At 34.6% G+C, this 13,392-nt stretch overlaps 1 protein-coding gene across 2 annotated transcripts in view; it reads right to left on the reverse strand.

Annotated features, from left to right (window-relative positions):
• The window catches only part of Xrn2 (5'-3' exoribonuclease 2), a 76,454-nt gene that overhangs the window by 34,477 nt on the left and 28,585 nt on the right, over nucleotides 1-13,392 (reverse strand). For both annotated transcript variants that reach the window (XM_027920015.3, XM_027920023.2), the window contains exons 14-18: nucleotides 9,483-9,527; nucleotides 7,985-8,116; nucleotides 3,979-4,097; nucleotides 1,620-1,755; nucleotides 52-159 (exon numbers count right to left, since the gene is read on the reverse strand). In XM_027920015.3, the coding sequence (XP_027775816.1) occupies nucleotides 52-159; nucleotides 1,620-1,755; nucleotides 3,979-4,097; nucleotides 7,985-8,116; nucleotides 9,483-9,527 (540 nt within the window). The remainder of the gene's footprint in view (nucleotides 1-51; nucleotides 160-1,619; nucleotides 1,756-3,978; nucleotides 4,098-7,984; nucleotides 8,117-9,482; nucleotides 9,528-13,392) is intronic.

Here is a 13,392-nt window from a genome sequence, read left to right on the forward strand (position 1 = left end):
TTATTACCTAATCCAAAATTTATTTTATTGATTCTAATTAGTCAGGCTTACCGGTTTAGTGCCCTTCTCAAAATCAGAAGGCATGTCTGCAATACCTTCAAAGTCTGAAGCAAATGGGGCATAATGGAATGGATAATACCACTTCCAGGAAGCACAGCCCTATAATCATTAAAAACAAATAAAAATTAAAAACCCATATTAATGATAGATATAGTAAAAAAAAATTAAGACTGTTCGCCTATAATATTCTATTTATAAAACACTTGACTTCTAGGGTATACATTCCACATATTAATTTTTTCTCATTAATCCCAAATTTTGTTTTGATTAAATCTGAACTTTCTGCTTCATACCAGTGGCTCTCCGACTTAAAAAATACTGCAAAGCATCTTCAATAATCAGCACCTAACACCAAACTTTATATTCACAAACACAATTTGGTGAAGATTTTCATCCTGAATATATATTTGGTGACATTTCTTTCCAATTTTAGAGCTGTCAACACAAACTAAAAACAAGAGCAGTTGTAGCTGACATTTACTGAGTTGTAGGTAGCTAGGGAAATCATTGGAACACTGGTTCAGAGTAAAACAGCCAAATTTCATTTTACAACTCACTATTATGTTTTAATGTGATAATTTTCTTGTAACTACAAAAATCAGTAAACACACCAAGAAGAAAACAAAAGCAAGTTATATACATAGGAAAGAGATGCCTTTTGACATGTCTTTTGACTCATCCTTAGAGTAACAAATATTCAAAGAGAATATTTTACATTTGATGCTTGGTCCACTCTTGTTACTTTCTACTTATAAACAAACTTCATCTAGGGCTGGGGATGTGGCTCAAGCGGTAACGCGCTCGCCTGGCATGTGCGGGGCGCTGGGTTCGATCCTCAGCACCACATAAAATAAAGATGTTGTGTCCACTGAAAACTGAAAAATAAATATTAAAAAAAAAAATCTCTCTCTCTTTCTCTTCTCTCTCTCTTTAAAAAAACAAAACAAAACAAAACAAAACCAACTTCATCTATTCCCAGGTCACACCAAACTTTACTTGATTGACTCTCTGAGCGTGAAACCAGATAATTACCAGTGTACATCAGTATGTCAATCTACTCTCTTACCAATCTGATATCTCAATTATTAAAGGTTTAAGTAAGATACAGATCAGTTCAATTAGAATTCACTTCATATAATATCATTATCATATTATGGAAGAAATAGTATCATTCAAATTCCTTTCAAACTCTAACGGGTATTTTCCAGGCTTTATCCTTTGTTCAGTCATTTAGTAACCGTCAACTAATAACTCAGTTACTTTTAAATTGTCAGTTAAAAACTCTATTTAATCACCTTAAAGACAAAGTATGTTAACCACATTACTTGATGATAAATATCTTTTACCACAACAAAACCTAATTGTTTATATAAACCCAAGTAGTTTTGAAGTCTTTACAAACAAATATTATTTATGGTAATAAATTTCTGAATAGAAAGCTTAGAAAAATGAGTCGGTATTATTTCAGGATATTCAGTATTATACATTATTATAGAAATCACTACCTTTCTAAAATGATTAACTAGACATACATAGGAAAAAAAATTTTCTTTTGGTACCTGGTAATAATATCGAAGAACCCAGCAAAGTCCCTCAACGTAAGACTGTACAACTTTACGACGGAATTTCTCATCAGCTGCATCAACATCAAACTTGTTCTTGTAGTACCGCTGCTTCCAACCAGCTTCCCATAACCTAAAAACCAAGGAAAGCCTGTTTATATTGAATTAATACACTTTTTGATAATAGATTGTGTCTACTGATTTATATCCCAAATCAACTTATATTTAATACCCAGGGAAAACGTGGATGAGTTAAACAGTAATGTGAATATAGATTCATGTAACTTCTAAAAAAGTCCATTTGCACAGAATTTATCAACTTAAAGACAGTCAAACAATAAAATCCAAAACACTAATTTGGTAAAAACCATTATAACACTACATTTTAAAAAAGAGAGAGAGGCAGAAACCATGTGTTAAGTACACTCAGAACATCTGTTTGCTCAATTTTAATAATGCTTTACAGGGTTTTTTGTGGAACAACTCTAAAACTACATCTTAAGATTCAAATACTTAAATATATTTTATGTAGTTCAAGTTCTTCAGTTTGTTAAAACATATTTAAACTACGCAAGTAAAACTTTTAAGAAGGTATTCTTTAATGTAAAAAATAGTTTATGAAATATCCTAGGTACCAGGCAGAAATTATGTGTATACCTGTTCTATCCTTGCTTGAGACTCATCCCTCTTTCAGCTAAGAGTTGTTGATGGCTTAAAGGAAGGAGATAGATATATATAGAGAGATACACATTCTACATCTCCATATATCTATACACACACAATGTATGATCTGGTAAAACCTAAAAGCAGGTTTATTTATCCATTAATTATCATTTTTCACTGAAAAGACAATGTGAAGAACCACATTTTCACCCAAAACACGTTTTTAAGTACCCATTTTTCATTCTCTAAAATATTTTAACATTTTATTTAAGGAACATGAAGAAGCAAAAGAACACTTTAAAAAGCCAGGACAGATCAAGAACAACAAGATGATTCTCTATTAAGGACTGTTTTCCACATGTGTCAGACTGCACATGTTAATCGCAGTCATGTTTCAGAATACCATAATAATTTTAATCCCCCTCCCACACAAAGGAGTCATAGAAAATAATTATGAGTAATAGCCTCTATCCATAATGTAGATTTATCACTGTTTTATAAGAAAATGTTCATGAAATAAATTCTAAGAGCTCAAAGCACTTCTTGGTAGAAGCATCTTTACCCTGATTATCCTTAGAACTAGGATTAAAAAATAAAATATTAAACAAATCAAGTTACCTATTAAACTAGCATTGATCATGATGGCTACAAGTAAATTTAAAAAAGCAAAACAAACACAAAAATGCTCTAAGAGGGAAATGCAGAGTTAAAGAAGTGAACAGCAATAAAGAGCAGGTAAATGTTAGATTACATGCCTCGATGGATCTGACATCAAAGGATATGAGAAAAATGCAGAATTATACATGATCCTTGTTAAGTTATAAACATTAACATGAACCACAAACTTTCACATCCCATAAAAGCAAGATTTGTGGGCCATTACTGTCCTATTTACTTTTGAAAAATATTCTCCTAAATTCTAAATGAGCTACAATTTTTTAGATTGTTGGCCTTTTGTTATTGTTTTTTGTGGTTCTGGGGACCAAAATCAAGGTTTATGCATGGTAGGGAAATACTCTGCCATTAAGCTACATCATCAGGGCCTAAAATATTGGTCTTTTGCACCTAGGGCCCAGGGACCAAATTGGACTTAATTATATTAAAGGCTGTTAATCTTATTACATATTAGTCCCAAACTTTTGGATCAATTAAAGAATCATTTTTCTATGATAAATTTTAAGTATACAACTAACACGAAAACTCCTGACATGACCAAGTTTGTTGTTTTTTTAAAAAAATATTTATGCCTTAGAACAGATTTTGCACATTTCACTTTAAGAAAGAACCTCTTCAACTGAAAGATTAATACAAATTATACTGCTGCCCAAATGTAACTAAACTTTCTAGGTTAAGCAGCTTGAAAATTTAATCTACAAATAGTAACATTCAGATCACACCATCAGAGCTAAACACCTCATGTCTAGCAGATCTAGTGCCTGGTCTCAGAGGGGAAAGTGGCTTGGAAGATGAAAACCTGCACGCATACTAATCTAGATACTTGGGTTTAACAGCTATAGCTTACACATCTCACTGGAATTTACTGACTATTCTAACTCTCCACATTAATTACTGGTGGATAAAAAGATCACAGACAAGCATCTGAAGGCACTACTGCTCTAAGCTAAATAAAGTTAATTAGACCACATCTATTTCCGCAATTTGCTAACAAAGTGCTACCAAAAAATGGCTTCACCTGACGTTATCCTCTGGCTCAGGTTCACTGTCACTGTCTTCTGCTTTTCGCTTAATTCCTCCTATCGGAGATGGGGAGCCATCAGATGTGAAACTTGTATTAGGAGATACTGAAGGACTCTGCAGACAATTGTGACATTACAGAACAAGGATTTCATTATTCATTTTACATAAGAAGGTACATCTAACTACCACTACCTTTAAGTGATTAAATAGATCGGGAAAATATATTTAGAAAGTACAGAGACTTATCTGACCCATTCCACTCCTCCTCAAAAAAAAAATAATAATAATAATAGAGTACACTAAGCTTCCTATGCTTAAACTCAAAAGAATTAACATTAGAATAAAAATTGTTTCAGAAGAAAAAAGAAAAACAATTTTATAGATTTTTTTAAAAAATAGGACTTGGATTTTGTTTTCCTTTGGTGGTTTCCTCATGTTATAAATTCAGTCACTTTCAACTTATCGAATAACAGAAGTTTGAGGGGGAAAAAAGTATGTTACATCTATAACATATTTAACAATAGTATATAACACCATGTAAAGTAGTCAATGCTGGCAAGAGTGTAGTTAAATAGTAAGGCAACAGTTTAATGAGACTCTGTTCCAATAATGATTAGATTGTTTCCTATGTACTGTTTTTGAATTCAGTGATAATAAAAATCTATTAATCATCTTAGAAATAAATGCACATTAGTATTGCAATGAACTGGAAGCCACTTTAAATTTAATATCAGCTCCCCTTTGTACTAAATAAAATTAAGACAACAGGGCTCTAAAATATTTTGATATTTAATTTAAAAATTAGAAAAAAACCCGTAACTTATTTAAGTTAAATGATCAAATGACCAAAAACCTAAGTAGCAGAAAACATTTTCACAATAAAGCTTTCCTTCTATTATTCACAGCATATTAGATATCTTTAGTAAACTCAAATATCTTAAAATTAAGAGTCCATTAGGATATTTTAAAGATACCAGAACTAAAACCTAAACATGAAGGCAGTTCATACCACAGGCAAAGGTTTAAAAAAAAAAAAAAAAGCAGTTACATTTCACACAGAGCTTAAAAAAAAAAACAAAAAAATTTTCTTGTAAAAATGTATAATGTCAGTTTTATTCATGAAAATGTATAGACAATATTGTCAAAAGATAAAAGGCACACACAATTAAAGTTAATCCAGGAAGGCACTGTTGTACTTGGAAAATGAGACGTGTATTGAGTCAGACAGATTTGAGTCTGAAATACCAAGTTCACCCTTTATTGAATGCATGGCCTTAGGCAATTTAACGTTTGTAAACCTCATTTTAAAAGGGGATGATAATGCTCTCATTACTGGTTATTGCAAGGATTAAATAAAACAATATATGTGGAAGATTATTAACTAGCATGCTGCTTGCCTGGCACATGTCTTTAACCATTTGGCAAATCATTACTACATTATTATTTTTTAAACCCTATACTAATACATTTGGATTAAATCATAAGAAATGACATTGCTATTAACTGTCTAAATACAAAGTTGAATAAGAAGCAAACTTTCCCAAATAGATTCTCTTATTTTGGGGGGCGGGGGGGAAACGTGCTTTTAGCCAGTTTTATTGCAATAATCACGAACAAAAGCTTAGCAAAAAGATTTGAAAACTTACAATTACAGAAAAGCTCATGAAAGTTGGAGCCAAGGAAGATATGGTTGCTGAAGAGATGAGCACCACTAAAAAGAAGCCAAATACTTTGTACAGTGACAACAGGAAAGATATGTTGAGTTCATGTTAAGAATTGGCCAGAACTCACTCATCTTAGGCTCAAGCATGTAAAAGTAAAAGTTCATTTAAAAGATTTTGCTTTGAGAAGACAGTGTAAGGACATGCTGCTTGCCCAGGGCCACCTTGGAAGGTGTTGCCCCAGAATTCCTTTCACCATGTTCAGCTGAACATTCACATGCCTCTGCAGCTATGGTACAATGGACCCCAGGTACTGTATCTACTGACAGCAGAACTTGAAATCCACGATCCTAGTACAAACTGATACTTAACTGGATATAAACTCCATCTTTATATAACAAAAAATAGCATATTTTCAAGAAAAGAAAATAAAAAGTTGTCTACCATTTAATGCTAAATCTCTGTTGCTGTCCCTCTACCAATAAATGTATTCTTTTCTAAACATACCAAATACAAATTCATTCTAAAAACTTTCTTTTTAAAATAGTTTTTGCAATCAGACAAATTCTATTAAGATAGCCTCAGATATAATAAAACCAGAATTCAGAATGCAAAATTTAAAACCACAAATATGAGAAAACAGAAGCTATTTAATAAATTAACAATGTTGACCATCAACAGACCAAATATTTACCACCAACAGACCAACTCCTACAGCTAAGGATAAATAAAGCAGCAAAAACTCCAAAACTTAAAGGCTCCTTTTAAATGAACTGATAATTTGGCTCATGATTTCCTTAAGTTAAGACCATAACTTAAGGTTATGAAAAGACTCCAAAAATTCCATATCTCTTCTATATAGGAATAATTATGTCAAGGGGGGTTAAGACAGGATCCCAATTACCATTTTCCCAGAATGGGGAAAATGGTAATTAGTCCTACGGAGCCCGAATATAGGAAGGAATCTTTATCAAAGCAATCAGCTGGCAAAGTCTAAAGTTACCTGCCTCCCTTAAGAAATATTAAGAAAAAAAGCATCCTTTCTAATAGGCATGTGAGAATACCAGTCATTCTCAGTTTTACTCTGTGGGGACTGTAATCTTATAATCTTGAATGACAGACATTAGCTTTTTATGTTCAACTCAGCTATCTCTTTATAACCACTTTTCCTGACCCTCCACATCCCACTGTTAATGGAACAAAAGAATAAAAATCAAATAGAACAACAAATACAACAGAAACTCAGGCTGCTTCTCTCAGAACAGGCAAAAATCTTACTTCTCAAATTCCAAATCTAATATCTTCTAAGTGTGAATTCACGTGAATACAATTTGAATAAGTCCCCGATATAGCAAAGTTCCACATAAAGTGACTCTACTTTGTATACAACCAGAGACATAAAAAATTGTGCTCTATTTGTGCAATATGAATTGTAATGCATTTGGCTGTCATATATAACAAAACAAAATTAAAAAAAAAAAAATTCCACATAAAAGTTGCCCTGTAAAGATACCTGAGAATCAGCACTTGTATCATAACAAAATCATGCATACAATACAGAACCTTCCATATTCTTTCTTCCCCTATTGTTGGTTCTTAGTTCAGTCTGTTCCCTATCCCTACTGCTGCCACACACAGTGCTCTAAGCTTTGGTTACTGGCACTACAATAGGAAGCTGACAGGAGAAAACAGCTTTTTGGGGTATGCTGATTTATTTCTGTGTTTTGGATTACAAAGTTCAAGCAAGGAGGGATGCCACGAGGCAAATTCATGCAGTTCTTAAAGTTTACATACAAGGAGTAACCAGAGTTTGGATAGTGAGTGCTACCTTAAAGTATTTATTAAGAACAATTCCATCCCTGAATTAGAGAGCAAAGGTTTAGGCAGTTGGAGTATCTGTTTTTGATAACCTAAGAAATACTACATTGCCAAATGCCCATAATTGATCCCTAGGAGAAAATAGGAAAGGAAATATTGGAGCAAAACTTGCCCTCCTTTCTTGATCCATCTGTGAGGCATCTGGATGTCACAGTCATGCTTCTAGCACCATCCACTCCATAGTTCTTGGGTAGAGAAAAGCAACTGTGGACACTTAGCTATCTAAATTCACATGTATGGACTATCCCACATACTTCTCTTTCACATCATTTAGATATTCTCATATTGATAAAAATGAATTTAATAATTAAAACTTCCTCAAGGCAAAAGAAATTGGGAGAAAAAAAAAACTATAAAACAAAACAATTCTAGGCCATGTAACAGAATTCACACACACACAACTAGCTGTAAGAGGAATCTCATGTTCATCACTTTAATGCCACATAAAAGTAAGCCACTTACAGAATTATTCTGCATCCTCATTTCATAGGCTGCTTGTCTTGGATTACTGGCTACTTGAGAACCTGGTGAATTTCTTGAACCCAAGGCATGAGGGGTTAGAATTCCACTAGGAGTGAAAGCTGGTTGATCTCTCTTAACATAAATGGAAATAAATGTAGAAATGAAATTACAAAATCACAGGTGACAGGAAGAAAAGGACAACAGAAGCAATTCTCATGGTAACCACTTAACAATTAAAATGCACTAAAAGACTAAATAGATTTCCATTAACATACATTGCCTATATTTTGACTAGATGGTTACTTATACTTTAAACAACAATTTGTAATACTTAACACATCTGTCACTGTTCTGACACACAGAATTGACTAGTCTCATTATGCCAATCTACTGTTTTGTTTACAATGTTAGAATCTAACATTCAAGACATGATTTCAGGCAAAGAAAATAATATAAACAAAGTTCAAAAAGTAAAGTTTGAGTTATACTTAAGAACTATTAATTCACCTTGCTATAACTTAACTCTATTTTCAACTAATTAGAGCTATTACAGCTGTAATGATAAAAAATACTGAACGAAAATAATATCAAGTAGAAATCAAATGTCCCTCCCAATATTAATGATTTTGAAACTAAATATAATAAACAACTCAACTTTTCTCCCTTCGAGTTTCCTGAAATTGTTCAATTTTAATACAACATAATAATAAAAGGCAGTTCTAAACACTACAATTTTGAAAATCTAGTTGAAAAGACAAGAAAAAGAAGAGCTAAAGAAGTTAAATGACTAAAAAAATTATGCAATTAAGTAAGAAAACAAGTATCACCGGGAGAAAGCAGCACAGATAAAAGAAAGGACTGTAGTACTAGGAGCAAAACTAACAAGTAAGGCCTTGAGGAAAACATAAGATGTGGTTAAAGGGATCCATTTGGAGGCACCAAATGAAGGTAACACTCTTTAGTCAGCAGATACATGGTATATTTAGAAGACAGTAAGAAGTAAACGGAATGCCTACAACTGGACCAGATTATAGTGTTCTCTGAATGCCCAACTAAGAGCTGATTCTTAGGGATTGGGAGTCAGTGGTGATTTCCAAATAGGGAAACAACAAAGCTTAGAGCAGCATGTTCTTGGAAAATTTGCCTGACAAAGAGGTAGGAATAAAAAGAGTGTGTAGTGACTTTCAAAAGGATATAAAGAGAATTGACTGTTTTTATTACAAAAACAATATCTGATTATTGTAAACAATTCTAATAGCCAAATGTCACTTGCCTCCCTCCTGCCTGTCACATATATCCCCTGACTTATTGTATCCTCTGACTCCAGAATTTAGAAAAATTGACATGGGTATTCTTTTTCCATGTAAAAAGGCAGCTGATTGGACATTTATGTTTCTGACCAACTCCTAGTAGCTATGGAAAAAAGTTACTGTAATGAACATTTTTCTCACAGAGTATAAATTTATGCTATTGCCAACCTCATAAAATTAAAACTCACCTTCATTCTCTTTCTTTTTTCCTTCTGACGTCTTCTAAAACTGTCCTAAAAGTATAAAATCCACATATTCTGTCAAATAATTACACAAAATGTCAGAGTTAAACATTACCAGGAATGATTGCGTAGACCATTTAAATTTTAAAGGAAGACCCCAACAATCTAGGTATAAGATTAAACTAGGCAATGGACTATATGTTCAAAGTGCTGTTTATCAGAACTTTAGATGAGCAGAAAGACTGAATTTAGGTCATTGTTTTTCTTAATTTTCTTTAAATACTTTTGACATTTCAGAAAACTGCAAAAGCCATGACAAAGACCCTTGGTTTTACCTTAGATGTAACAGGTTGTCAATAAGGAGGAAACCCATATAGCAAGAAAACAAAAATTCTTAAGTTTTAGCTGAGTGTAGTTAATAAATAATTGTTTAAAAAAAAACAAACCCACAAGACAATAAAGAGACAGTTACATTATTAAAGGCTTGGCAGTTTCTAAATCCATAGCATGAATGGCACAATACAGAAAAGAGAGAAATGGGACTCAATGCAAACACTAACACCTAGCTTCCAAAAAATCAATACAATGTAAGAAAAAGGGAAATTCAGATGTATACACTTTTACTCTGGGGCAACTGAATCCACAGAGAGGTCCAGTTCACAATGATTCTTTCCCTCCACTCATTTTTAAAGTGCAGCCATGATTTCAACTGGACAAGATTTGGGGTTAATCTTGCTTCCCACTAACTCTGGGAAAGTCAGTACAAAGGTCATACATGCCAACACTAAAGGTTCCCTGAGTACCAAAGGACTGAAATTACAGCTAAAGTGGGCATGGCTGCTGTTGTGGCCTAAAACAGGGACCCGCAGGTACTGTACTAATGGCTACCCTAATTTGCTGAAACTTCCAAGTCAGTCCTGTCAACTGCAATATAATACTTCAATGAGATGTGAAATCGCTGCTGTCAGGATAGGGGTAAACAGTGGACTTTAAAAAGTCTGCTTTTCTGAAATGGAGCCTAGGTAGGTGACTGACTACCTTAAAACCTCCTATGATGTGGAAACCACCAATATCTTTAATCAAGCTTCTGCCCCCATCTTCAATGAAACTTCTCTTATCTAGGTAACCAAGGATTAATTTGCAGATTGGGAAACCCATCAGTAAGTTTTCAGTCCTTAACTTACCATGACTCTTTCCTCTTTGAATCATACTCTTCCCTTGGCTTCCTGCACACTATATTCACTTGGTTTTCCTTCTCCTCTCTTGCTTTCTGCCTGTACTCAATGCCCCAATCTGTTGATGCTGGTGTTGCTCTGAGCCCAGTACTTGGACCTCTCCATGGCTCTCCTCTCAAGAGGGTAATCACCTGTCTCCTGGCTTTAAATACCATCTATCTCCTGATGATTCTCCAATCAAAGGACCTCTCCCCACGCAACATCTCATCTGGATATCTGAACACAGAATCCCCAGTCCCACCTCTGCACCTCCCACAGACTTTCTCATGAGGATTGCTCAATACATTTTTTAGCTGCTTGGGCAAAATGCCCTAGAATTATTCTTAATACCACAACTTCTCTCACATCCTGCATTTAGTCCATTAGCAAACCCCTCTGGTTCTATTTTCAAAATATGTTCAGAATCCAACAACCCTTTATCTCTACTATCATCATCTGGGTTCTCCTGGATAACTGGACGTGGGGAAAAAAGCCTCTGCTGCACTCTTTCTACCTTTGTCTCCACACAGTTAGGAGTGATCCTTTTATAATGTGTCAGATCTTCTCACTTTGCTACTCAAAACTATCCAGTAATATACAATAAAATTTCAAATCCTTATAATGACCTCTAAGGTCCTACCAGATTTGGCCCTCCATCATCTTTCTAATCTCATCTGTATTACCCTCCATTTGCTTCTTCTGCTTCTTGCTATTCTGTTAATGTTCTGGGTGTGCACTTGCTGCAGAGCCTTGGCACTAGTTATTCTGTTTGAAGTGCCATTCCTTCAAACATCTGTGTGTCATACTCCCTCTTGAATATCCTCCAGGTTTTTATCCAAAGTCATCTGCCAGTGAGGCTTTCCCTGGGCAGCTTTTCTAGAACTGCAATCTCCCCATTGCCACCTTTCCAGATGCTTCCTCACCTGCTTCACCTTCAAAGCATTTATCACTAACATATTACAAGGTTTATTTGGTTCCTGTGTTAACTGTCCATTCGCCAAAGAATAATGTAAGCTTCACAAGGGCAGGAATTTTTGTTTGTTTGTTGCTATATCATCACCACTCAGAACACTGGCAGATGGCTAACACTTAACAAACTTCTGAATAATAAATAACCAACATTTTTAAGATAAAAGGCAACCATTAAAACTCATAATATCGGGGCTGGGATTGTGGCTCAGCGGCAGAGTGCTCGCCTAGCACGGGTAGGACCCAGGTTCGATCCTCAGCACCACATAAAAATAAAGGCATTGTGTTGTGTCCATCTACACTAAAAATAAATATTTTTAAAAAAAACTCATAATATAAAAAGCACTATATCTCTGACCTAACTGGTCTTTTTTGTTGGGACTGGGGACAGTACTTATGCATGCTAAAGAAATGCTATACTACTGAGCTATATCTTCAGCACCTTTATTTTATTTTGAGACAGGGTCTTGCTAAATTGTCCAGACTGGCCTCGAACTTGTGATCCATCTGCCTCAGTCTCTCAAACAGCTGGGATTATGGGAGTGTGCCACCAGGCTTGGCCTAACTGCTCAGTTTTAGTAACAAATATTGACACATTCCTTTTCTACCATCTGTTCTGCTGGTTTGTTAAATATTTATTTCTAAGAGTGTCAGTTACACACAAACAGAACAGCAGACTACCAGTGTGGACCTTATTGATCTTTAATTGTTTTTTTGTATTAAGAGCTCCTTCAGAAACCAAGTCAAAAGCCACAGACCACTTCCCAGAAAAGCGCACACACTCACAAGCTCTCATACTGAATTTCTAAGGGTGTTAGAACCATGATGAGGAACATCATATGACTTAAGGGACACCAAAAAAGAAGTTTTAAAACTTCCTGTCCTCTAAGTCAGTTGGAAACCATACTAACTAAATATGAAACAGTACTGAAATCCCATACTTCCCCTTCTAATGCCAAGTCATCATCAATATTTAATGGTACAGAGACTGCTAAAGCCACATAAAGCCAGCTGTGTGAGCCATTGCTCCTCTAACATGCAGTTTTTATACAAGTAGAACACAGAATGTATAGTTTCTGATAAGCATAAATGGCAACAGGTCAAATGAAAACACTGTAATTTTTTGAAAACTTAATTTTAAACAGTGGCTTCAGTGATATTTGATACTCCTAAAGCTACTTCTATACTTTGAATTTTATATGTGAAAATTCTTGCCATCACAGAAAAAATATTGCCAAAGTCTTCACAGCTTTTGACAAGAATGCTTACAGTCAACAGTGTTACACAGAATGATATTCAAAGTTCTAAAAATAAGAGGCCACTAGACTATAATATGCAAAGTTGAAGAAAACAAAAAATCTTGTCAGAGTTAATGACATGTTTCAATCTATTAGATGATGAAGCAATGGAACATTATTATGTTGTTATTTGCTAAAAATAGCCATATGACTTCTTATAAAATCGGTCAGTGAAAAAATTTCCTTCACTGTGCTCATTTTGCCCACTATTGACTTTCTTTACTATCCCAATAACTCTCTGACCCACTCTGCCTCCAGGATGCTGTCCTTCCACTTTTACCAGCTCTCCAGGGCCTCCCAATCCCTGGCCATGGGCTTGTTGCCTGACCATTTCACTCTGACCCCTTAGGCAGCACCAATGGCTTCTCCTCTGGATTTCCTACCATCTCTCAAGAACTGACTCCTTTTTCCTTAAATGTCCATGCTTCTTGAGAC

The sequence above is a fragment of the Marmota flaviventris genome, chromosome 2, assembly GCF_047511675.1.
Source record: "Marmota flaviventris isolate mMarFla1 chromosome 2, mMarFla1.hap1, whole genome shotgun sequence".
Taxonomy (NCBI): domain Eukaryota; kingdom Metazoa; phylum Chordata; class Mammalia; order Rodentia; family Sciuridae; genus Marmota; species Marmota flaviventris.